The 27,073-nt window shown below is 41.1% G+C and overlaps 1 protein-coding gene and 1 long non-coding RNA gene across 4 annotated transcripts in view; one reads left to right on the top strand and one right to left on the bottom strand.

The window, feature by feature from the left end:
• The window catches only part of LOC5502278 (ectopic P granules protein 5 homolog), a 95,868-nt gene extending 70,386 nt beyond the window's left edge, over window positions 1–25,482 (top strand). For 2 of the 3 annotated variants that reach the window (XM_048725801.1, XM_048725803.1), the window contains 23 exons: window positions 95–172; window positions 369–511; window positions 1,454–1,500; window positions 1,599–1,720; window positions 3,127–3,312; window positions 3,575–3,706; window positions 4,367–4,448; window positions 4,952–5,082; window positions 5,350–5,548; window positions 6,259–6,334; window positions 6,775–6,878; window positions 9,511–9,680; window positions 10,305–10,376; window positions 11,052–11,137; window positions 12,589–12,685; window positions 13,681–13,745; window positions 15,417–15,570; window positions 15,887–16,031; window positions 16,365–16,709; window positions 22,321–22,453; window positions 22,858–23,067; window positions 23,344–23,455; window positions 24,954–25,482. In XM_048725801.1, coding sequence (XP_048581758.1) covers window positions 95–172; window positions 369–511; window positions 1,454–1,500; window positions 1,599–1,720; window positions 3,127–3,312; window positions 3,575–3,706; window positions 4,367–4,448; window positions 4,952–5,082; window positions 5,350–5,548; window positions 6,259–6,334; window positions 6,775–6,878; window positions 9,511–9,680; window positions 10,305–10,376; window positions 11,052–11,137; window positions 12,589–12,685; window positions 13,681–13,745; window positions 15,417–15,570; window positions 15,887–16,031; window positions 16,365–16,709; window positions 22,321–22,453; window positions 22,858–23,067; window positions 23,344–23,455; window positions 24,954–25,193 — 3,129 coding nt within the window. In that variant the 3' untranslated portion in view covers window positions 25,194–25,482. The remainder of the gene's footprint in view (window positions 1–94; window positions 173–368; window positions 512–1,453; window positions 1,501–1,598; window positions 1,721–3,126; window positions 3,313–3,574; window positions 3,707–4,366; window positions 4,449–4,951; window positions 5,083–5,349; window positions 5,549–6,258; window positions 6,335–6,774; window positions 6,879–9,510; window positions 9,681–10,304; window positions 10,377–11,051; window positions 11,138–12,588; window positions 12,686–13,680; window positions 13,746–15,416; window positions 15,571–15,886; window positions 16,032–16,364; window positions 16,710–22,320; window positions 22,454–22,857; window positions 23,068–23,343; window positions 23,456–24,953) is intronic. The other variant, XM_048725802.1, reaches the window with a different exon arrangement.
• On the bottom strand, window positions 19,309–21,038 carry LOC125561401. The gene is made up of 2 exons (XR_007307444.1): window positions 20,713–21,038; window positions 19,309–20,025 (listed from the first exon to the last, which is right to left on the bottom strand). It is a non-coding gene; the product is annotated as an uncharacterized LOC125561401 (long non-coding RNA).
• Window positions 25,483–27,073: the final 1,591 nt, after the last annotated feature.

Here is a 27,073-nt window from a genome sequence, read left to right on the forward strand (position 1 = left end):
ATGAAAGTAACCAATCCCACCAGAGTGCCTGTACTATCTCAATTATTGTATAATAACAGCTATAACTATAAAACATTTTCCTCCTTTCTAACAGGCTGTGATAAGTGTCCCATGTCGAAGCAAGTTCCGCTCTGGACATCAGTGTATTGGGCCTGCACAGATCACTCTCCGGGTCAGTATTCACACAAGTAGAACCCCACTTATTAGAACTCATCCCACCCTATGGCTGTGCCATGTGTTCGTCCTCACCTCACTTATGTTGCCTTTTTACTTTGAAGCTTTTAACCTTCAGAATTCCCACCTCACACTGCCCACCAAACGGAAAATTCTGGCTACATTTTCTATGATGCATTTTTTGCATGTTTTAGTATCTGGCCAAACACGATAATGAGATTGTCATACGGCAAGTATCCGACAACCGACAAGAATACGAGACAATGGTCAAAGGGTTTTTACAGCCATGCCCCATGGACGTGTGTACAGCAGCAGCAAACGTGGAGCGAATAATCACGTGAGTATAGTGGAATGGATAGTCACGTGAGTATAGTAAAATCAATGGTCACGTGAGTATAGTGTAGCAATTAATCACATGAGTATAGTGCAGCGAATAATCACGTGGGTATAGTGGAATGAATAATCACGTGAGTACAGTAAAATCAATGGTCACGTGAGTATAGTGTAGCAATTAATCACATGAGTATAGTGCAGCGAATAATCACGCGAGTACAGTGGAATGAATAGTCACGTGGGTATAGTGGAATGAATAGTCACGTGGGTATAGTGGAATGAATAGTTACGCTGGTATAGTGGAATGAATAGTCACGTGAGTATAGTGGAATGAATAGTCACGTGGGTATAGTGGAATGAATAGTCACGTGGGTATAGTTGAATGAATAGTCACGTTGGTATAGTGGAATGAATAGTCACGTAAGTATAGTGGTATAAATAGTCACGTGGGTATAGTTGAATGAATAGTCACGTGGGTATAGTGGAATGAATAGTCACGTGAGTATAGTTGAATGAATAGTCACGTGGGTATAGTTGAATGAATAGTCACGTTGGTATAGTGGAATGAATAGTCACGTAAGTATAGTGGTATGAATAGTTACGCTGGTATAGTGGAATGAATAGTCACGTGAGTATAGTGGAATGAATAGTCACGTGAGTATAGTGGAATGAACTCCCACCCTCTCCTCACATTCTCTTTCGTTTTTGCCTTCGAGATGCCCTGGTTCCTCGTTTACTTGTGGGGCGGTTAGATTATTTTGGCTGACGACGAAGAAAAGAGGAACAGTACGCCAGGAAGTAGGCTGGATACTAGATACATATGAAGGGGCACAGATTACCCTGAAACCTGGATACCTCATTTCTTCCCATGTTTCTAAGGACACTTGCGAGGAACATGCGAGTATGTGTGCCGCTATAGCCTTATTTTTTGTTTTTGTTTTCATAGATGCCTTGTCGAGAAAGTCGAATCAAATAAACAGCGCAAAAACAAAGGTACCAAACTTGTTATGTTAATTTGAACAAAAAAGATCCCATCCTTAAGAGATGCATCCTGCTAACACATTCACGAATGGTTTCAATCGCTTTTTCAGAGATCCTCTCTGATATTGGCACGAGCCTATTCTACCAGCTAGCGAGCACTATTGATGGGAACTGCCTACGGTATCAACCCACCCTGCAATTCTTCTCGTCCTGTATCGAAATTCTGGGAAAGGTAAGAAAAAGTTTTATATTGGCAGCATAATCTAGGCGCGCGGTGTCTGTTTTATTTGAGTCAGTCACAGACTGCTCTCGTATGATGAGCCGTTGCCCGCAAAAAACACGTGCAAGATTATGTTCTTTTCAAGATTATGTTTTCTTGTTTCAATTTCAAACAAAGCGTGACTTAGCTTAGTTAAATGGTTTCTCTCCACTTGTCGTGGTGAGGTATTCGAGTTTGCAAACAGTTACCCGTTTTACACCGAGGAAAGGTAAAAACGCCTGTCTAAAAATATTGCTGTTTGTGGCCATGAATATGCTAAAATAAAAATATCCGTTATTTGAAAAGTTTGCCGTATTCTTTGCCATGAATATGGTTAATAAAGATGCCCGTTATTTAAAGAGTTTGTCCTATTAGTGCTCATGAATATGCTAAATAAGTGTATAAATAATTCAGGAATATTATAACCACTTTTTACGCAACCGGCAAAACGAGTATGCACATATCTTCATTCTACGAAGATATTCCCTTGACGAAACGGCGAGGTCGGACAGCACCAATAAGGGGGCAATACGGCAACAATACGATTGTATTTGCACTACAGACTTTGAAGAATTCCCTATTTAACAAGAATACATATATCTCACCGAACTGAGGGCAGGTAACATGCAACAAGCAGGTTACTGAATTATTGAGTACAGAATCCGACTTTATTATTATTGCAGGCTCAGATTTGTCTACCTACTATTTTACCTCGTACATTGAAAACCATGGATGAATACTTAACATACTGTATAGAATGCAAATATTGTGTTTGTTTTCTTTTGATAGCTTTTGTAAGAAATTGTAAAATCGAGCTATAGCCTGGACATCACAAAGCTAAAATACGCTAAAGGTGTCTCGTCCTTTTTTCTGAGAGCGTTCTCATGATATTATTCAAACTACCGGTGATGCGTTTTTAGGAAGTAGCCCTGAAAGTATACGTGTAATACATATTACGTATTCTGTTCCAATAGCAATGTTCCAGTTTCTGTTTATTATTTGCCACATTTGCTATAAATTTACATGATTATACTAAAATATCAAATACAATTTCTTATTCGAGGACTTTGTGATCAGATTAGATTCACGGTGGTGATACAGAGGTACGATACAAGCGGCCGTGCAATAAAAGAATCTAAATAGTGTTTTTTTTTAGTGCAAAGCAAGCTATACTTTGTATAGTGGGCGCCACTTGTATCGGGGTGTTCCCAAACAGTAATCTTATTGCATTTTCGCCTTCTTTACACAGAAAATCAGTGTTTCTTTGTTAAATGTGTACTTTTGATTGAAGATCTTCAGGTTTCTCGCTCAATTTTCATTTTTAAAGGTTTTTTTTTTTTTTTCACTAACCGACTCGTTTCACTGGTTGTGTGTTCTAGACGTTCATCTTGCACACTGGCTCTCAGACGGAACAGCTCCTGTACGCCATCTTAGAGCTCACGTCAATCACCATGCTTCTGGTGCCGTTCTTCTGCCCTAATGAATCTCCTGATCGCTTTACCGCCATGTACCACGAGGTGCTGGAGACTTCGGACAAGGACCTCGCCTTCTCGCTACTCAGTAAGGTGAGGGATGGTAACGGATGGGATGAGGGGAAGGGATAAAATAGAAGAACTGTGAATTGCTACAGAAAAGATTTCACCTTCGAATTTTTCTTCAGAGGTAAGTCAGCCTTGTGTACAAAGGTATGGAGGCAAGAAAGCAGTGGAAAGCTTGAGAAGGGAGATGCTAGATGTTATTGACAAGTATTGGTTTGGATTAAGATGGGCTGGGAAAGAAGGGAAGTACTCTAGGTTGCGTGTACTCATGAGAAACATTTCTATACAGTTCGATCTGCAGCAGTGGTTGTCGTCCCCCGAGAATTCGCTCATTGAGAGGTCCAGCCTTGCCTCAGCTATCATTAAATCTCTTCTCTCTTATGGCTTTGAGCCTCAGCCCGGAACAAGGACAGTGCTAGAGGTATGCTCTACTTTCACACTACTCGGTGGTACTAGAGGTATTTAAAACCCTAATCTTCACTTCCGTTTCATAAATTCGTTTGCCAAACGTAAAGTTACTTAGCCAATATGAGTTGGCATTTAAGGTAACTCGACAGAAAGGACAAGGACAAGCAGCATTTTTTGCTGTAACTCGAGCAATGCGCATGTTTTAGATATCATACTTGGAACACAGAGGGATAGGCTTATATGTGTTCCAAGTATGATATCTGAAAGGTGCGCATTGCGAGAGTTCAGCAAAAAATAAGAGTTACCTTAACAGTTCCAGTAACCTCAGGCAAGCTGGCAGATAATCAGTATAATATTTAAGCTATTTAAATGTTACGTTTAGTTAGTTTGCGTTTGCCGGATAAGCTTTAATCACACAATACTAAACCCGCCAAATGCGTTTACATCCGCCTTCATGCTTGACGTCATTGTATGACAGCGCATGCGCGGTAAGCGTTATCACTTGACCACTTCATGGCGTGACCAGATTAGTTGGTTTATCACGAGACCAAATGTACATTTGCGAAGCGTTGATATTTTTGCTTGACATTCAACGTAATACATTTATCGTTTGATAATCTTCACTCTAGGGACTAATATGATTTACTAAAATCCTTGCTCTTCTGTTTTCAAGGTGCAACTACGTCACATGTCTCTCGTGCTCACCTACAACTTCCCCGAACAGTACAGCCAGATGCTAAGGCTCATATGCGATGGTAAGAACAGTACAGTAAGATGCTGAGGCTCATATGCGATGGTAAGAACAGCACAGCCAGGTGCTAAGGCTCATATGCGATGGTACGAACAGTACAGCCAGATGCTTAGGCTCATATGCTATGGTAAGAACAATACAGCCAGATGCTGAGGCTCATATGCGATGGTAAGAACAGTACAGTAAGATGCTGAGGCTCATATGCGATGATAAGAACAGCACAGCCAAATGCTAAGGCTCATATGCGATGGTACGAACAGTACAGCCAGATGCTAAGGCTCATATGCGATAGTAAGAACAATACGATACGATACAATACAAGAAAAATGGGTAAAGGAGAGGATATAGATACAGACGGCTGTTTCTGATTTATTTATTCACTTTATTTATAAATTCTAAGTACGTTAATAGGTTGATTATGCAATTGTAGGCTTCATTGTTTTGCAAGTTAGCATGTCTGATATGCACATTCGGCACATGAATTTTGACGAGTTAATCTTTGTTCAGGTTCAAGTTCAAGGAGCATCTGTCTAGAGGTGTGGAACCTGTTCTTGGATAATATTGGCTGCATCCCTCAAGATGGCTCAAAGGACCAAGGGCATGGCCCCGCCCAGCCTCCCATGCTGCCAGACCAACAGGTGTGGATATAGCAAATAACCCTTACTTATTGCGGATTTAAGGAGCTCTTGTCAGCCACACCTTGTTACTGTTTTAGATAAATATTAAGAGGAAAAATTGCTCAAGAGCAATTTGATCCAAAGCATATGCACCAAAAACTAATAATACAGACCAGCCCCCGCCTGTTTGAGGTTCAAGGCACTCGTATTATGTATGAATTCTTCTATCTTCAGCAACATAATTTAGATTAGAGAAAGATCCTAAACTGCATTTCTTTTAATTGACAGGTGGTTGAGACACTTGAATGGCTTACACAGTACTTCGCTGGCCAGCGCGCTGAGCTAGGCGGTCACGTGACTGGCGGAATCTATACCATGTGGCGGCCTTATATTAAACAGCTGTCCTATCTCTTGGGCTTCCTGTGCCAGAGACTAGTAGTGACGTCATCACAACGATATAGAGCGGGCGGGGAAGAACCTGAGAAAGGTAGGTGGGCTATCACGTGCTGATCATATAGTATGGGTGGGAAGAACCTGAGAAAGGTAGGTGGGCTATCACCTCATCAATTAATGGGATTGATGTTGCTGTGGTAAGGCTAGGGTGCATCCCACTAATTGTATTGATGTTGCTGTGGTAACGCTTAGGTGCATCCCACTAATTGTATTGATGTTGCTGTGGTAACGCTAAGGTGCATCCCACTAATTGTATTTTGTATTGTATTTTGGCAGAGTCGATTTCCAGTTTTTGGTGTATTGTATTCATTGTTCTGGTACGAGATCGCGACAGTTTGGGCTTTTTTATTCTATCCACTAATTGTATTGATGTTGTTGTGGTAGCGCTAAGGTGCATCCCACTAATTGTATTGATGTTGTTGTGGTAGCGCTAAGGTGCATCCCACTAATTGTATTGATGTTGCTGTGTAGCGCTAAGGTGCTTCCAACTATTTGTATTGATGTTGTTGTGGTAACGCTAAGGTGCATCCCACTAATTGTATTGATGTATTTGTGGTAACGCTAAGGTGCATCCCACTAATTGTATTGATGTATTTGTGGTAACGCTAAGGTGCATCCCACTAATTGTATTGATGTTGCTGTGGTAGCGCTAAGGTGCATCCCACTAATTGTATTGATGTTGCTGTGGTAGCACTAAGGTGAATCCCACTAATTGTATTCATAATACTTATGTTGCTGTTGTAGCACTTCAAGACTTGTGGAGCATCATCTGCAGTGCTTTCGAGCCATGGATCATGTCTCAAGACTCTCCTGTCCCCGGGTACGCATAAATCATGAAGGGGTTTACGATCGCCCTACTCCTTTTTAATGTAGTAGAATCGTATTACTCTGTAGTAGAATCCTATTACTCTTTGGCCTAGTAAGAGGAAACCTAGGCCAAACACAGGTCTTTATGCTAATGGAAATTCACAACTTACTTACTCAAACGAGTAGAAGGGATTATTTCAATGCATGATTTCAACCCTTAATAAAATTTTCGAATTCAATGGTGGTTGGTTATTTGTGAGTTTTCTTGGAAAAATAGATGTTGTATTTTCTAAAGATAACCTTGATCAATTTATAGCTATAACTTCAATACACTTATGTAGTTAGGTACAAAACATCGAACTTGCTCGTATGAGATACTCACCCATTGTATGTTAATAGCACGCTTGAGGCTATGTAATAATAGAGGCCTACCTTACCTCTTCTCTCTTCCAGAAATCCCCCTGTAGCGCCTTGGAATGAGAGTGAGGTCCCGCAAGCGTCTGACATGGTGACGCTGTTCACAGATACCATCAGTTGCTTACACACCCACTTCCCAAGTGAGTAGATCTACACACACCCATTTCCCAAGTGAGCAGACTCTACACACCCACTTCCCAAGTGATCAGACTCTACACACACACACTTCCCAAGTGAGTAGATTCTACACACACCCACTTCCCAAGTGAGCAGACTCTACACACACCCACTTCCCAAGTGAGTAGACTCTACACACACCTACTTCCCAAGTGAGTAGACTCTACACACCCACTTCCCAAGTGAGCAGACTCTACACACACCCACTTCCCAAGTGAGTAGATTCTACACACACCCATTTCCCAAGTGAGTAGACTCTATACACACCCACTTTCCAAGTGAGTAGATTCTACACACACCCACTTCCCAAGTAAGTAAACTCTACACACACTCACGTCCCAAGTGAGTAAACTCTACACACACCCACTTCCCAAGTGAGCAGATTCTACACACACCCACTTCCCAAGTGAGTAGACTCTACACACACCCACTTAACAAGTGAGTAGTCTCTACACCCACCCACTTCCCAAGTGAGTAGACTCTACACACCCACTTCCCAAGTGAGTAGTCTCTACACACACCCACTTCCCAAGTAAGTAGTCTCTACACACCCACTTCCCAAGTGAGTAGTCTCTAAACACCCACTTCCCAAGTGAGTAGACTCTACACACCCACTCCCCAAGTGAGCAGACTCTACACACACCCACTTCCGAAGTGAGTAGTCTCTACACTCACCCACTTCCCAAGTGAGCAGATTCTACACACACCCACTTCCCAAGTGAGTAGACTCTACACACACCCACTTAACAAGTGAGTAAACTCTACACACACCCACTTCCCAAGTGAGTAGACTCTACACACCCACTTACCAAGTGAGTAGTCTCTACACACACCCACTTCCCAAGTGAGTAATCTCTACACACCCACTTCCCAAGTGAGCAGACTCTACACACAACCACTTCCCAAGTGAGTAGACTACACACACCAACTTCCCAAGTGAGTAGACTCTACACACCCACTTCCCAAGTGAGCAGACTCTACACACACCCACTTCCCAAGTGAGTAGATTCTACACACACACACTTCCCAAGTGAGCAGACTCTACACACACCCACTTCCCAAGTGAGTAGACTCTACACACACCCACTTCCCAAGTGAGCAGACTCTACACACACCCACTTCCCAAGTGAGTAGACTCTACACACACCCACTTCCCAAGTGAGTAGTCTCTACACACACCCACTTCCCAAGTGAGTAGTCTCTACACACACCCACTTCCCAAGTGAGTAGTCTCTAAACACACCCACTTCCCAAGTGAGTAGTCTCTACACACACCCACTTCCCAAGTGAGCAGACTCTACACACAACCACTTCCCAAGTGAGTAGACTCTACACACACCCACTTAACAAGTGAGTAAACTCTACACACACCCACTTCCCAAGTGAGTAGACTCTACACACCCACTTACCAAGTGAGTAGTCTCTACACACACCCACTTCCCAAGTGAGTAATCTCTACACACACCCACTTCCCAAGTGAGCAGACTCTACACACAACCACTTCCCAAGTGAGTAGACTACACACACAAACTTCCCAAGTGAGTAGACTCTACACACCCACTTCCCAAGTGAGCAGACTCTACACACACCCACTTCCCAAGTGAGTAGATTCTACACACACCCACTTCCCAAGTGAGTAGACTCTACACACACCCACTTCCCAAGTGAGCAGACTCTACACACACCCACTTCCCAAGTGAGTAGACTCTACACACACCCACTTCCCAAATGAGTAGTCTCTACACACACCCACTTCCCAAGTGAGTAGTCTCTACACACACCCACTTCCCAAGTGAGTAGTCTCTAAACACACCCACTTCCCAAGTGAGTAGTCTCTACACACACCCACTTCCCAAGTGAGTAGTCTCTACACACACCCACTTCCCAAGTGAGTAGACTCTACACACACCCACTTCCCAAGTGAGTAGACTCTACACACACCCACTTCCCAAGTGAGTAGACTCTACACACCCACTTCACAAGTGAGTAGACTCTACACACACCCACTTCCCAAGTGAGTAGACTCTACACACACACACTTAACAAGTGAGTAGACTCTACACACACCCACTTCACAAGTGAGTAGTCTCTACACACACCCACTTCCCAAGTGAGTAGTCTCTACACACACCCACTTCCCAAGTGAGTAGACTCTACACACCCACTTCACAAGTGAGTAGACTTTACACACACCCACTTCCCAAGTGAGTAGACTCTACACACACCCACTTCCCAAGTGAGTAGTCTCTACACACACCCACTTTCCAAGTGAGTAGTCTCTACACACACCCACTTCCCAAGTGAGTAGTCTCTACACACACCCACTTCACAAGTGAGTAGACTCTACACACACCCACTTCCCAAGTGAGTAGACTCTACACACCCACTTTCCAAGTGAGTAGACTCTACACACCCACTTCCCAAGTGAGTAGACTCTACACACTTCTGTTTCCCAAGTGAGTAGACTCTACACACACCCACTTCCCAAGTGAGCAGCCTTTAAATGGGACAAGTGGGATAATTGTATTATACTTATCTCTCGGGGCTTTTCAAGCCTGTTTTGTTCCGTGATAGTAACTTTACGTAACATATCAGTCCCACAGAGCCAGTCAAGCCTGATGAACCTATTCTGGCCCTTCTTTGTGAAGTCTCTCGTTAAACCAGGTATCCCAGACTACGTGCGTCGCGTATTTCACTCCAAGTTTTTCTCGCTGCCCTGGGACCAGTTTCTCCCAACGCTGAACAACATGCAGCTCATGGCCAAGGTGCGTTTGCATCTACCACATCTGTCAATCTTATGCGATGACGTGTAAAATACTTGACACCTGTCAGCAGACTGTAAAGCATGCCCAGTATTCCTTATATTCCTAGTCTTGCTTTCTTTACCTCTTTACAACAAAGATCACTATAATACTAACAGGAATATCTGTGAAAACATGTCAAGCTCCCCCTCTTTTCTTCCCTAGCTTTTCATATGTTGGTTCAGTAGAGTTGATTCAGTAGAGTTCATATTAACGGGTGCTCTCCCTGTGTTTTGCTTATAACTGGTCATATTAGCAGGGTGCTCTTGCCAGGGTGCTCTCATTACTGGTCATATCAATGGGGTTCCCTTGGTTAGTACTGGTCATATTAACGGGGTTCTCTTGGTTATTACTGGTCATATTAACGGGTTCTCTTAATTATTACTGGTCATATAAACGGGGTTCTGTAGGTTATTACTGATCATATTAACGGGTTCTCTTGGTAATTACTGGTCATATTAACGGGGTTCTCTTGAGGTGTTCCTCTCATTACTGGTCATATTAACGGTGCTTTCTTGCCATATTCCTCTCATAACTGGTTATGTTAACGGGACTCTCTTGCCTATTTTTCTCATTTCTCCGTGACAGCTGCTAATGACTGACCTGCCAACTGACAAGAAGTCCGCACCAGCTCCTGGGGCTGGCGCGAGAAAACAACCGGTAACACCATACTTATCACACGTAACCTAGTTCAACTACAGCTTTTTCGCTAGGTTCCGCATGGAAGGGATTCTAACAGCGCAGCTTTAAAGATTCGGGTCATACTACGACCTGGCATGACTAGGCGTTTCTAATCAACGCTATGCTTCATGGGAAAGTTTTTGCAGAAGATCTTTGGAAAGCAATCTTATAATACCTTGCGCCTTTTCCATACACGCTAGTATGCTAATGTTAGCCTTCCTCACGTAATACATGCCAATGAGTGCTATCTGGGGAACGTCCCGAATTTAGTGACACTTTTTTTTATCAGTCAGTAAGGTATAATTAGTGAGTTAGTAAGGTATGCCTTAGGCGAGACCCAGAAACGCACGGCGGGATACGCAACAGTAGCTCCTACGTATTCATACGAAAATAACTCTATAAAAAATACTCAGAAGTAGAACGCTTGACTCATATATTCAATATCTTCCTTGAGGTCTGGCTAATTTGCTAAAATCCTGGCTCATTTATCTGTGTCACTCCATATTCACTGGGAGAGTCCTTCAATCGAAATCAAATTTGAAAACTAATTTTGGCATTTGCATGGTTGAAATGCAGAAAGCATTATGAAAATCAAAGTAATTAACTATAGCATTCAAATCCTGAAATTTGATGTTTTTGTTTTTGCACTTGCAGCTTCACTCGTTCTGTGAAACAAGTTTCCAGTTCCTGAGTTGTGTTTTTCCGCTGATGAAGTGGAGTGGTATTATAGCGGCTTACTGGTAAGTAAGTGTAAGTGATTAGGAACAGATTATAAGATATTTGATAGGAGTAGGATAAATACCAAAAAATTAGCACAGCTGTCACAGAGAGCAAATTCTTGAAGAAGAAGGAAAAAAACATTGGGAAAATCATTAGCTAAAAGAGATATCGTGTATAATGTTAATCTCGTAGATACCTAATGGTCTATTTAAACAAAATGCTGGTGATGATGAGTCTTGGTGTTGGTCTTGGTCTTGGTGTTGGTGAGTCATACTAAAAGTGGTGATGGCGGTGGTCATAATGGATTTGCTATTACTGATGCTGATTGTCATGGTGATGGCGGTGGTCATAATGGTTTGCTATTACTGATGGTGATTGTCATGGTGATGGCGGTGGTCATAATGGGTTTGCTATTAGTGATGCTGATTGTCATGGTGATGGCGGTGGTCATAATGGATTTGCTATTACTGATGGTGATTGTCATGGTGATGGCGGTGGTCATAATGGGTTTGCTATTAGTGATGCTGATTGTCATGGTGATGGCGGTGGTCATAATGGATTTGCTATTACTGATGGTGATTGTCATGGTGATGGCGGTGGTCATAATTGGTTTGCTTTTAGTGATGGTGATTGTCATGGTGATGATTTTGTGGTGATTGTCATGATAGTGATGAGGGTCATTAGTCATTGGGCCAACGCTGGAGAAGGGGTTTAAAACACGAGTTGGTTTACTTAATAAGCTGTAATTTGATAAGCTGACTTCATAAGCTGAAATTTTACACGCAGGATTGCTTGAAAGTTAATAAGGAATAGTTTTTGGTTGGCAGTAAAAACGGGCACGTTGGCCAATATAACGGGTATAAGATGACGCTCTCTCTGTCTTATCAATAGCTATTTGAGTTATCTTGTTATTAATGAGCTTTGACTGTCTGAAAGGGACATTTATTGCTTCTGATGTGTCGATCTAAGCGTTTGTGCGTTTGTTTTTTCTTGTGAAATGATTATCGAAAATATGTATTTGCCGACCAGATCGTCATTATAGCAATATACAGATATTCATTACACCCCTGCCATTAATTTCATTTATAACAATGGTTAAAAATTGCGGCCTTAAAAGCGAGAACGGGAAAATTTTAACGTTACGATTTGGAAGGGTTGTCCCACCCAACAGTCTCTACTGCCAACCAAACATGAGCTTACATTGAAATTACTTTACATAAGGAAGGTCAAAGCTCTCTATGTGAACAAACAATTGTTTTCGAGTCACTGGCCCGGACTACTTGATGTTTGATGTAAAGGTGAACGTTTTTGTTGTAATGGGGTGATGGTGGTAATGGAGGTGATCACATGGTTATAATAGTTATAGTGATGATCGTTATGATCTTGGTAGTGGTCGTAGTTGTGGGAATAGTGATCGTGGTGATAATGCTGAAGATATTAATCTTTATTTATAATGATTGCATGTTTGTAGCGAGGGTCATAGCCCGGAGACCGTATCCCAGATGCTCGGTACTCTTTTCCATCTGCTTTTGATGCTCGCCACTCAGAAAAATGTGATCGACGTCGAGGTGAATTTACCGATCTTTTGTGTGCAATCTTTCTTCTACCTTGTATCTCAGGGATCTGCTATTAGTATGCAATCTTTCTTCTATCTTGTATTTCAGGGATCTTCTATCTTGTATTTCAGAGATCTGCTATTATTATGCAATCCTTCTTCTATCTTGTATTTCAGGGATCTACTATTATTATGCAATCTTTCTTCTATCTTGTATTTCAGGGATCTACTATTATTTTGCAAGCTTTCTTCTATCTTGTATTTCAGGGATCTGCTATTATTTTGCAATCTTTCTTCTATCTTGTATTTCAGGGATCTGCTATTATTATGCAATCTTTTTTCTATCTTGTATTTCAGGGAACCACTATTACTTTGCAATCTTTCTTCTATCTTGTATTTCAGGGATCCACTATTATTTTGCAATCTTTCTTCTATCTTGTATTTCAAGGATCTGCTATTATTATGCAATCTTTCTTCTATCTTGTATTTCAGGGAACCACTATTACTTTGCAATCTTTCTTCTATCTTGTATTTCAGGGATCCACTATTATTTTGCAATCTTTCTTCTATCTTGTATTTCAGGGATCTGCTATTATTATGCAATCTTTTTTCTATCTTGTATTTCAGGGATCTACTATTATTTTGCAATCTTTCTTCTATCTTGTATTTCAGGGATCTGCTATTTTTATGCAATCTTTTTTCTATCTTGTATTTCAGGGATCTGCTATTATTATGCAATCTTTCTTCTATCTTGTATTTCAGGGAGCTGATATTATTATGCAATCTTTCTTCTATCTTGTATTTCAGGGATCCACTATTATTTTGCAATCTTTCTTCTATCTTGTATTTCAGGGATCTGCTATTATTTTGCAATCTTTCTTCGATCTTGTATTTCAGGGATCTGCTATTATTATGCAATCTTAGGGATCTGCTATTATTATGCAATATTTCTTCTATCTTGTATTTCAGGGATCTACTTTGCAATCTTTCTTCTATCTTGTATTTCAGGGATCTACTCTGCCAGCGCTGCTAGAAGAGGCCCACTATTACCCCTGGCACTTCATCAATGCAAGGTGTCTGCTGTGTGTCACCGATCCACTCAGATCCACTCGCTATTCTATCTTACCCACTTGCCATCCTGTTTCACCCACTTTTTATCCAATCTCCCCTACTTGCCATCCTATCTCACTCACTTGCCATCCTGTAGATCTACTTGCCATCCTATCTGATCCACTTGCCATCCTACCTGATCCACTTGCCATCTTATCTGATCCACTTGCCATCCTTTCAGATCCACTTGCTATCCTATCAGATCCACTTGTCATCCTGTCTCCCACACTTGTCATCCTGTCTCACCCACTTGCCATCCTGTCTGATCCACTTGCCACCCTATCTCACCCACTTGCCATCCCATCACATCCGCTTGCCATTTTGTCTCACCCACTTGCCATCCTGTCTCTCCCACTTTGTCATCCTATCTGTACCACTTGCCATCCTGTCTCACCCACTTGCCAGCCTATCTGAACCACTTGCCATCCTATCAGATCCACTTACCATCCTATCTGATCCACTTGCCATCCTATCTGATCCACTTACCATCCTATCTGATCCACTTACCATCCTATCTCACCCACTTGCCAGCCTATCTGAACCACTTGCCATCCTATCAGATCCACTTACCATCCTATCTGATCCACTTGCCATCCTATCTGATCCACTTACCATCCTATCTCACCCACTTGCCATCCTGTCTCACCCTCTTGCCATCCTGTCGCACCCACTTGTCATCCTAACTGATCCATTTGCCATCCTATCTCACCCACTTGTCGTCCTATCTGATCCACTTGCAATCCTATCTGATCCACTTGCCATCCTATCTGATCCACTTGCCATCCTATCTGATCCACTTGCCATCCTATCTGATCCACTTGCCATTCTATCAGATCCACTCACCATCCTATCTGATCCACTTGCCATCCTGTCTCACCCACTCGTCATCCTATCTGATCCACTTGCCATCTTGTATCACTCGTTTGCCATCCTGTCGCACCCACTTGTCATCCTATTTGATCCACTTGCCATCCTATCTCACCAACTTGCCATCCTATCAGATCCGCTTGCCATCCTATCTCACCCACTTGCCATCCTGTCTCACCCACTTGCCATCCTGTTTGATCCACTTGCCATCATATCTCACCCATTTGTCATCCTATCTAACCCACTTGCCATCCTGTTTGACCCACTTGTCATCCTATCTCACCCACTTGCCATCCTATCTCACCCACTTGGCATCCTGTCTCTCGCACTTGGCATCCTGTCTCACCCACTTGCCATCCTATCTGATCCACTTGCCATCCTATCTGATCGACTTGCCATCCTGTCTCACCCACTTGCCATCCTATCTGATCCGCTTGCCATCCTATTTGATCTACTTGCCATCCTATCCCACCCACTTGCCATCCTGTCTCACCTACTTGCCATCCTATCTGATCCGCTTGCCATCCTGTCTCACCCACTTGCCATCCTGTCTCACCCACTGGTCATCCTATCTGATCCACTTGCCATCCTATCTCACCCACTTGCCATCCTGTTTCACTCACTTGCCATCCTGTCTCACCCATTTGTTATCTTACATTGTCCCAAAGGCACTGAAACATGTGCCATCTTAATGCCCATCTTAATGACCCACGTGCAATTCACACTGACTCCACGTACCTTCTGATGTTCTCCCTGGTATAATGTAGGTTCTACAGTGAAGTAGTCGCGTGGCTAGCAGACCATGGTTCCGCGGAGGCACTGCTTCAGCTTAACTCCAGCATATGGCACGCGATCAGGCTCGCTCGAGCAGCCGCTGGCATCATCGTTACGCCCGATGGTTCGATGCAACCCACGCAGCCTGTGAGTATATGCATACTAGTTGGAAACCTTGTTTGGTAATAGTAACAGAATAGTTTACTAGAAGACGCCTGTCTTCTGTGTAAAGCTCGTACGATAGATAGCCTTAGCAGCTAAGGATTTGTCAGTACATTTGTCAGTCTAAGAACAAAAACTGTTGGGAATTCCATTCACGCTGCCTTCTTGTCTCCCTGCCGGTTCTCATTTTGGGCTATTTGGAAATGTTTTGTTTTCAAATATGCAAAAGCCGAGGTTCTTAGGAGCAGATGGTCGGAAACAAAGCATTTCCGAATTCTTCTATGTTTATCTTCTTCACTAGGACACAGTTCCGAAGCGTGAAGCTTACGTCAAGTGTATCGTCAGCCTTCTGGTCCGGTGCTCATCCAATCAGAAGCTTCCTGCCAACCTATACCCACCCATTATAGAGTTCATACTACGGGACGTCGAGTGTATTGCTGGATCCGGTACGTTAGGATGTACAGGCACTCAGCAAGGGACGCGCACGCCCCCTCCCACCACTACTTCAGTTTATATAGTTATGAGTTTATATGTGAGTAGGGAATAATGCAAAACCTCAACCAATCAATTTCCTTGCTGTGTGCAGTAGTATGGTTTATAGCGCGATGGTAAAAATATGTTACTGATTGGTTTAGCTGTTTAGTTTAGATTTAATAGGCGATTTTTTTCCCGACGAGACAAAGATTCTTCCAAAGATCTCGACGATCGCGGTGCTACGAATTTGGCGTTTTATGGTCTCGCTCTTTCTCAGCATTAAAGATCTCGTGTTGCGCTTTCAGGCGTTGACCCAGCAAACACGGCCTCCGAGGTGTGTCTAATGCTGTCAGAGACACTAAACCTCCTTAACAACTGCTTCCCTGGGGTCGGAGTAGCTGATGAGGTTTTGAAGTTCATCGTAAGCTACTTGAAGGACACCTCGTGTACCATGGTCATCCTAGCCTCCATCCCAGCCGCCTGCCGCGCACTCGCCAACCTTGCTTTCATGGTCACCGTGCTGGAGACTGGGATCGCCGAGTTTCTCGCGAGGCAGTCTAAGAGTACTGGTTCCGAGCATGACGGAGGCTGGGAACAAATTGCGCCGAGTTTCTCGGTGCCCGAGCTTGCACAGGACTCATTTATAGAGGGTAAGGGTTTGTCCGCTAGTTGGATTATATCTATTACTGTTACCAGAACTACCTTTGTAATGATACGCTACCACTTCATCATCATCATAGCTGATGGCCCAGTAATTTATTGTATAGCTATTAAAGTAATACTCGCTTAGTATCTATACTTTATATAATACTCTAAGGAATGGACTGTTTACCACCTTTTACATAGGAAACGGCTAAGCTAGAAACTCCATTTCAACACATTGCCCGAAAGGAGGTGTGCAAAATGGTTTTCATTTCAAGATTATACCGGATAGAAAAACTCTAACTGACGCGTTTTTGTAAGCGAGAGGATCACACTTGCAAAGGCGCCATTTTCAAGATTTCACAGAAGCACAAAAATAATTTATTTCGCAGCAAAAAGGACTAATGACCTTTAGACCTCCGTGTCTCACAAGAAAAACATACTATAAGTATACAGTAATAAGTCTCCAAAAATATCATCGTAGAGGAGAAATTCTAGACAATTTCGGAAGATGTGTAAACAAACCTTCGAGCGCGCGGTAAATCAAATCTGAAAAAGGATTTAAAAAAAGGTGGATTTGTTTAGCTACATCGCACATAAACAAAACGGTTCGCAAACAAGAAATCGGAAGAAAAGAGCTTTTATCTACAATTTCAAGACTTTTGACTTTTGAACAACTTCAATTCAATCCATTAAAGGACGGTGCATAAACGCTTATTTAATTAGATCGAGATGGTGCACAACACTTCTTATTTTATCAGATCAATCTCGATATAAAAAGTAAGTACTCTTCGATTTTTTTGTATAAAAGCAAAAGTTTTCATTACAAATAGTTGGCGGTCATTTTGTGTTTTCAGACCCATATTCCTTTCTTGTCACATCGATTTTCATTAAAAAGTATGGAATCGACCACCAAATAACACACTAAGTAAGGGTTAGATAATGGACGAGAGTGTTCTATGGGATTTAGGGCACGAATTAGCAAAACTCTTCGAGTGCGTAGCACTGCGTACACTAGTAATATATATTAGTAGTCATCTACTTAGTAATACATTAGTAGTCATCTACTTAGTAATACATTAAGTCATCTACTTAGTAATACATTAGTAGTCATCTACTTAGCAATATATTAGTAGTCATCTACTTGGTAATATATTAGTAGTCATCTACTTAGTAATATATTAGTAGTCATCTACTTAGTAATATATTAGTAGTCATCTACTTAGTAATATATTAGTAGTCATCTACTTAGTAATATATTAATAGTCATCTACTTCGTAATACATTAAGTCATCTACTTATTAATATATTAGTAGTCATCTACTTAGTAATATATTAGTAGTCATCTACTTAGTAATATATTAGTAGTCATCTACTTAGTAATATATTAGTAGTCATCTACTTAGTAATATATTAGTAGTGATCTACTTAGTAATATATTAAGTGTAGTCATCTACTTAGTAATATATTAAGTCATCTACTTAGTAATATATTAGTAGTCATCTACTTAGTAATATATTAGTAGTCATCTACTTAGTAATATATTAGTAGTCATCTACTTAGTAATATATTAAGTCATCTACTTAGTAATATATTAGTAATCATCTACTTAGTAATATATTAGTAGTCATCTACTTAGTAATATATTAGTAGTCATCTACTTAGTAATATATTAGTAGTCATCTACTTAGTAATATATTAAGTCATCTACTTAGTAATGTATTAAGTCATCTACTTAGTAATATATTAGTAGTCATCTACTTAGTAATATATTAGTAGTCATCTACTTAGTAATATATTAAGTCATCTACTTAATAATATATTAGTAGTCATCTACTTGGTAATATATTAGTAGTCATCTACTTAGTAATATATAAGTAGTCATCTACTTAGTAATATATTAGTATTCATCTACTTAGTAATATATTAGTAGTTATCTACTTAGTAATATATTAGTAGTCATCTACTTAGTAATATATTAAGTCATCTACTTAGTAATATATTAGTAGTCATCTACTTAGTAATATATTAGTAGTCATCTACTTAGTAATATATTAGTAGTCATCTACTTAGTAATATATTAGTAGTCATCTACTTAGTAATATATTAGTAGTCGTCTACTTAGTAATATATTAGTAGTCATCTACTTAGTAATATATTAGTAGCCATCTACTTAGTAATATATTAGTATTCATCTACTTAGTTACATATTAGTAATCTACTTAGTAATATATTAGTATTCATCTACTTAGTAATATATTAGTAGTCATCTACTTAGCGATTAGTATTCCCTAAGTTGCAACTTTGTTTTCATTGTTTTCCTCCTGAAAAAAAAATCAAAATAAAGTTGCAACTTAGGGAATACTAATCACTAAGTAGATAACCACTAATAACTAGCTACATTCCCCACTAATTCCCTATTGTTCAATGCCCTCGCCGCTTGACACCTTAATTACAATGAGATCTAGGGGGGGAAAGCGTTGATTGGTCGACTGGCAGTGATCATTTTCTAAGCCCAAGAAAGCCACGAAGCGAGGAGATTTTCTTGATTTTTATAATTTTCTCTCAGTTGAAGGGTAATAAAAGTTATTTGGTAAAAATTACAAATATTGGATAAACAGTTTTATTAACCTTCTTTACTGTTTTTTTTTTGGCTAATACTCTTTGAATTGACACTTTGTCTTGGGTGGATTGTACAAAACACTGACCCTCGATGAGGAGGTCCATGGACCCACTAGACCCCCATGTTGAAGCATCATGGTTTCAAGGGTGTGTTCACCTGGTATTTTTTTGTTAAAACATAAAATAGGGCTTGGTGTGGCATTACAAAAAGATGCAGTTTGTTAAAAAAAAAGGTAGCTATATTCCATGTGCAGTGCTAAATTATCTTTGAAATAATTGCATTAAAGGTCAAATGGTACATTCCTGTTGATAATACCATCTCAGATTCCTATGTACTGAGCTGTATTCATATCAGCTATTTGAAAAGTAGATTGCTCACAAAGCCCTGTGCAGTTAATTAGTTCAAATTGAAACTATATTTTTTTACTAGAAAACCCATTTAGTCCATTTGCAATAAGGGCCAATGTTGGTCTGTGTTTTATACCAGCCACTTTGTCAAAGGGTGAATGAAATAAACCACTCTAACTTGTTTTCAAAGTTTCTGACTTTTTTTTATTAGCCTGGTTCATTTCTTTTTTATAACAAGTTTTCATTTGTAACTACTATCTATCTTTTTGTTACTTAGCTGTATTAATGAAAACAGTACATCCTGCCCTAGCATCATGCTTTTAAAGCTGGCAGCTTGCTTGAGTTGGGATTCGCCTGAAAAAAATTGGAGAACAGTGACAAAACGCTACGGAAGAATACTAATGATATAAATGTTATGCTATACAAAACCTAATTGATAAACCTAAAATTAGAAGGTTCTTTAAAATAAAACCTTGAACAGAAAATTAATATATGAAGTCTGTTTTTTAGGGGCTAATGAGCCAGAGGTTGAATTGCCTTTTGACCTTTTTCTTAGGAAAAGCTGTTAGAGAAAAACTATACGTATCGAACTAAATGCTACCAACAAAAAGCTGTCTTTAATTTTCTATGAAAATTGAAGAGATGGGAGTTTTGAGATGTTGTATGAAAACGTCATAAAAGAGCTGACAGAACTTAAATGTGATGAAGAATCACCAGATAAGAAATCGTTCTTTCTTTACAGTTAAAAAGTTATCCCATAAAAAGCTTGATTAGTTCACTCCTTGAATGAATCAATCTTAAAAGCAAAGAAAAAACATTTTCTAAAACAAACGCGACGGTTTACGAACAATCAATCGCACAATTTCTATCCATTTATGGGATAATGTATGAACAAACTAGCTGAATTACTAGTTAGGAACTAGGTATAAAAAAACATCAACATCCCATCATGGCTTTAACTGTTTGAGTGCTAGAAATATATCAACACACAAGAGTTTTTCATAGCTCCGACGAAGTTTATAAAATTGACGTCTTACTTACCTTCTTTTTCCAAACCCATCCCTTGTCCTTCCATTCATCATTTGTACGTCTTTTTATTATAAAAGTGTTAAGATGTGTCGAATTTCTTTCTTGGCTATAGCCACGACGAAAATAATGCAAAAACTTTATCAACAATACCCACGGTGGTGTCGGCCGCGAGTTAGAAGAGCAAAACGCGGGAAAAATTAGACGCAGGGTTCCCGTGAGTGTAAATACAAAAACACTAATAGAATCAAAAAGCCCAAACTGTCGCGATCTCGTACCAGAACAATAAATACAATAAGACTTCTTCAGGGCAGACTCAAGTCTGCCCTGTGAGTCTGCCCTGACTGTGAGTCTGTGACTGTGAGTCTGCCCTGACTGTGAGTCTGACTGTGAGTCTGCCCTGAAGAAGTCTTATTTTAAAAAGACGAAAATTTGGCAGAGTCGATTTTCAGTTTTTGGTGTATTACAAAAACACTAATATATAGATTTAGGCATTGCCTAAAAGTGGAGCCAGCATGACTTTTTTCAGCATAAACGTCAGTAGAACCCCCCTTCCCTGTATGCATCATGTTCCACCACCCACAAAACAGCACCATATGTAAAATACTGCAATATAAATACTGCAATTATTATTAAAATGTGTCCTCCCAATCCTCCTGGGGAATACCTAGAACAAATATGTTATTTTGTTCTAGGTAAAAAAAGTATTTATTGACATTACTAAGGATATCATTTACTAAACTTTACTTAGACTTTACTTTTAATAGACAACTGATACAGCAAAATTAGCAAAATAAAGTTATGCTTTGATTAACAGGCTTTCAGGTGTGAAGGGAGGTCATATTTATTTTAAAATGAGAATCTATTAAAGTTCCTCACAAAAAACTGGGTGCTATTTCATTCTCTTCAAAATTAAAAACAATAAACAAATACATATCAAATTCCTATACATTAATAAGTGTGTCAGCAAATCACACTATCATTAGTGGATTTGAGGTAAAAGTACTCATTCCCTGCCTGTACTGTCCCAATTCCTTTTACTTCTTTAAATTACTTTACTTAACTTGCAAAGATAGGGCTTTATCATTTTCTTTCTCTTGTGTAAGTTTTAAAGTAAGCAATTCAAATATTGGAAAAATATCTTTATTAACCTTCTCTCTTGTGCTTTAGAATGTAACTTTGCTAAGGGTGGATTAGCAAATATGTTGGGTGCACTCCAACATATTTGAAAAAATTCTGAGTACATAATTTTATTATACAGTTAAGAACCACATATAAAAACCTAGAATGAACCTGTTAACCTAAAATTATCTAATTAGAATCCTTTTTATAAGCATATATTTAGCCTATAATTTAAAATACTTAAAATCATCATCATCTTTATCACCATCATCATCATCACCAGCCTCATCATCATCATTATCATCATCATCATTACCATCATCAGCCTCATCATCATCATCATCATCATCATCGTCATCATCTCCATGATCACCATCATCATCAGCCTCATCATTATTATCTACGTCACCCATATAATTTTCAACATCATCATCATAGTCATCAATGTAACGTTACATCGCTCTGTATCATATTGCCTTTTATGTGATTATTTTTCACCAGAGTGTATTCACCAGTCTGCCTTGCTCACTCTGTACACGTACGTGCTGCTGCGTCTGTCTCAATGCACAAGCCCCAAGCAGGAGATGACCGTCTTAGCAGATATCGTCAGCTGGTGCTCACGCATGAAGATCAGGTAATGACACATCCCTAGTATAAGATCCGGAAACTGTTGTTCTCTCTAGAGGTTCTTGCAAAGTTCGCGGCAGACTTAACCTGCTCAGCCAGTCTTGCGCGAGCATAGATTCTACCTTTCCTGGCAGTCCTATAACCCGGGTTTGTTTGAAAAATATTGTTAACAACATGATAGAAACACTTTGAAACACAGAATCAAAGACGACACACAAAGGAAACTGCGTATCACTAAAAACCTGATGCTCCGACCGAGGGATTTTTAGGACTTTTGTATTTTGTAAAGGTTATTCTTAAATATAATTCATTTGATCATTTATTTCATACGTATTATACGGCTCGCACAGTGCAACCGTCTTTGGGATAGGTGTATAACTGGGCTCCATCTGTACTTATCTGTTTTACCAGGCGTCAGTTTGAGGACAGAGCGCCATTATTTTGGCACAAGATACTGCAACTTGCCCTGCGGCAGGCGGACTACTCGGGAGAGCCACTCAACAACGTTGCCAGGCAACTTTCATTCCTGATTACTACCCTGCATCAGTTAGGAGAGGATAAAGACTCATCAGGTCTCCTGGGAGCCATTGGCTTCGGCAAGAAATCTTCTTACAGCATTAGGTATGTCGGTAATCTTAGAATTTTATAATTGAACGATTCGCCCCACTCCCAGCTCATTTCGAAAGCATTGTGATGAAAGTTTTGTTTCTAAATGAAATTCCGTTATTGTACTCTGAGCTGAAAAGGGGAAATGGTGCTGCGTGTCGCCCACTCTTCCCCAGTGCTAGCGCGACGGGCATAAAGCAAGACGGCGACCGCGACTCAACTCTTCCTCAGAAAAACCCCGAATAAAGGCTTGCGAGCGGTCTCTGATAACCTACGAATGTACCTTTCCAGGTTCCGATTCTTGTCTCGCGTGCTTGAGGCCTTCATCTTGGCGCAGCTTCCTTCCAATCTGCTTCTTCGGTTGGAGCCAAAGGCACCTGGATACGTGCGCGAGCCGGTAAAGGTGAGTTCTCTTTTTATGTGGTTGAATGTATTCCAGCGTAGTTAAACCGAGTCCCCCCCCCCGCTCCTTGGGTTAGGTAAGTTTATATGTATACAGAGGCTTAATTCCACTGATTATCAGTGTGACAGGTACTTCCCAGACGGCGGGGAGCTGTGACCCGGTTGCCATGGTTCCTTGGGTCGCGCTCCGGTGCCTTACCCCAACTTATAAGACGATGGGTTTAACAATATAAGACGATGGGTTTAACAATAGAAATACCGCCATGTATGTCGGGGACTTACCCCAACTAATAAGACGATGGGTTTAACAATATAAATGCCGCCATGTATGTCGGGGACTTACCCCAACTTATAAGACGATGGGTTTAACAATATAAATGCCGCCATGTATGTCGGGGACTTACCCCAACATATAAGACGATGGGTTTAACAATATAAATGCCGCCATGTATGTCGTGGACTTACCCCAACTTATAAGACGATGGGTTTAACAATATAAATGCCGCCATGTATGTCGGGGACTTACCCCAACTTATAAGACGATGGGTTTAACAATATAAATGCCGCCATGTATGTCGGGTACTTACCCCAACTTATAAGACGATGGGTTTAACAATATAAATGCCGCCATGTATGTCGGGGACTTACCCCAACATATAAGACGATGGGTTTAACAATATAAATGCCGCCATGTATGTCGGGGACTTACACCAACTTATAAGACGATGGGTTTAACAATATAAATGCCGCCATGTATGTCGGGGACTTACCCCAACTAATAAGACGATGGGTTTAACAATATAAATGCCGCCATGTATGTCGGGGACTTCTCCATTTCTTTATGCTGACGAAGCCCGAATTGTCACTGGTGGGTATACAAGAGACTTTATAAGAGGGAGCTGGAAAAACAAGAAAAATGATAATGAAATTGGATGGATAACACAAAATAGTGTACCAGAATTTCAGCAAAATTGGTGCCTTTCATGTGCCGCAGCGTCTTTCAGCAATAAACCTCACCAGCGTGCTGGGCTTGCAATGTCTGCTTTGCGCGGGGCTTTATACCAGCTGCTTTGCGCGGGGCTTTATACCAGCTACTTTGCGCGGGGCTTTTTACCAGCTGCTTTGCGCGGGGCTTTTTACCAGCTGCTTTGCGCGGGGCTTTATACCAGCGGATTTGCGCAGGGCTTTATACCAGCTGCTTTGCGCGGGGCTTTATACCAGATGCTTTGCGCGAGGATTTATACCAGCTGATTGGCGCGGGGCTTTATACCAGCTGCTTTGCGCGGGGCTTTATATCAGCTGATTTGCGCAGGGCTTTATACCAGCTGCTTTGCGCCTGGCTTTATACCAGCTGATTTCCGCGGGGCTTTATACCAACTGCCATGCGCAGGGCATTATACCAGCTGCGTTGCGCGTAGCTTTATACCAGCTGATACTGGAATCTACCGTGGCCAACGAATATCTACTTTAAAAGTTCTGTACATACCTTTGTCTTGTAGAGCAAGCAAAAAAATGAGAGCGGACGGACCATTACTTCTACTGCGGAAGCTGAAAGCGCGCTTGCGGCGCTGGAAGCGCTTCGTAGCAACAAGCATTACTCCCAGCTTGTCTCTCACATCACGGAAATGCACAGCTTTATCGCGAACCCTCTTCACTCTCTGCGAGACGGACCGGCCATGGTAGCAAGACTCGCCACCGATCTGTACCCAGAACAGCCAGCTCTTCGAATCATGAAATAGATCGTAGTGAAGTTATGAAATAGAAAATCATATCAAATGCGAGTGACAAGAACATTGGAGTGAGGCTCCGCCAGCCGAAACGTGGCACGAACAAGAGAGCGAGATGGAGGCGTGGATGCTAGGCCGTGCTTCAAGTGCAGTATTCCCGATTGCCAGGTTATATAAAGAAATCGTTTTCTATAAACATTTGAAATATATGTCTAATCCAAGTAGGTAATGTGAATAGAAAATTCGAATTTCATTTTTTATAAAACGATACAGATTTGTGAATAAATCTTCACATATTGTTGGTGTTCCTTTCTAGTGATTTAACCTTGACCTTCAAGTCGTGATCGAGCAATCTAGTCCCTTGATGTTTGTTCGGGATGCCTGTGTTGGCCGCTAGACCAAAGGAGCTGGAGGCTTTGAGGAGGCTTTGTGTTGACGGCATATCGATTGTTTACCATTTAATCGGAAATTCCGGCACTTCTGGTTATTTTGTAAATGGTACAGATTCCTCCCACTGGAAAAAAAATCCAGAAAATTAGGATTTGCTTTAGAGGTAGTCCCACTTTCAGTTTAATCTTTGTTTGTTTCAGTTTAATCTTTGTTTATCGAGGGTAACATATTTAAATGAATATACAGTCACTGGGGGTGGTCACTTCCAGAGGGTTTATTGCGTCCCCAGTGGTTCTTTTACGTCCCTTCGGTTCAGGTTAGTGTAGTGCAGCTTGAAGAGACGGGACCTCCTGGTTTAGTGTCCTTATCCGAGAAGACTGGAAACACGGGAGAATAACTTCAACTCACTTGTGACATAAATTCGAATCAAGACAGGAACCCGAAAAAATTCATAGTTTGAGCCAGGATCCGAACCTGGGCCACAGCGGTGAGAGGCCGACGCGCTAACACACTAGGCCAACCGTGCTTCCACTTTCACCGGGGATACCAGAAATTCCGGAAAACCGCGTACCATTTGCAGTTTTCCATAGAATATCTGATCGAGGCCCCCATCGGCCATTATTCCCCGAGACCTAAAAAGTAGAAGTTTACACTATAAAATTATTATCAAAGTGACACTGAATTTTATCTGCTACAACTGTCGGGAAAGGTCTTCAATTGACTTGATGAATTTATTCAAATAAGCCAGTAAATTGTAAGCCTAGAAAATACAAAGTATCCTGCATTTTTTAGAAAAGCGATTCTGAATTAGTGTCACTTGGATTTTATCTGCTACAATAACACAGTTGAGCAAGGTGTTTATAATGTATACAAGCAAGAAAAAAACATTAAATACCGACAACAAAGCTTAATTCAGACATATGGCATATACTGCGTAAAAAAATACAACGAGCATCCAGCAAAAGAAATTCTGAAAGTATATCAAATCGAAGAGATAAGACACTGTTGACATATCTGCCCTGCGGCTAAATTATACTACCCATCCGGTTCCAAAAAAAAGGCAGAAGCTTTCATTTTAAATCTGTTTTTAAGACGGACGCCCAAAACGAGCCCCTTCCCGTCTTGGCTCCTAAGGACTCACCACCTCTTGGAGAAATCTGCGTGACTGTAAATGGAATTGTCAAGCTTTTAATTTGACAGAAACCCAACAAAGCATGTGGACCAGGTGTCTCCGCGACTTCTGAAGCTTGCTCAAGATGGGGGGGACTGGGTGGTTTGAGTGAAACCCCCCTGGGGGCCGCGGCGGCCCCCTCCGACCCCCCCCCCCCCCCAACCCCATCTTAGGCTTGGGAGGCGCGGCGCGCCCCTCCGAGCCCCCCAGCCCCGTCTCATGCAGATGAGGCCCCGCGTAGATTGCTAATTATCCATCTACGTCGGGACCACTTCGCGTAGATGGATAAATCTACGCAAAACCTACGGAGCGCGGAATAACCGTTTTTCGG

Source organism: Nematostella vectensis, chromosome 3 (genome assembly GCF_932526225.1).
Source record: "Nematostella vectensis chromosome 3, jaNemVect1.1, whole genome shotgun sequence".
NCBI classification, from domain to species: Eukaryota; Metazoa; Cnidaria; class Anthozoa; order Actiniaria; family Edwardsiidae; genus Nematostella; species Nematostella vectensis.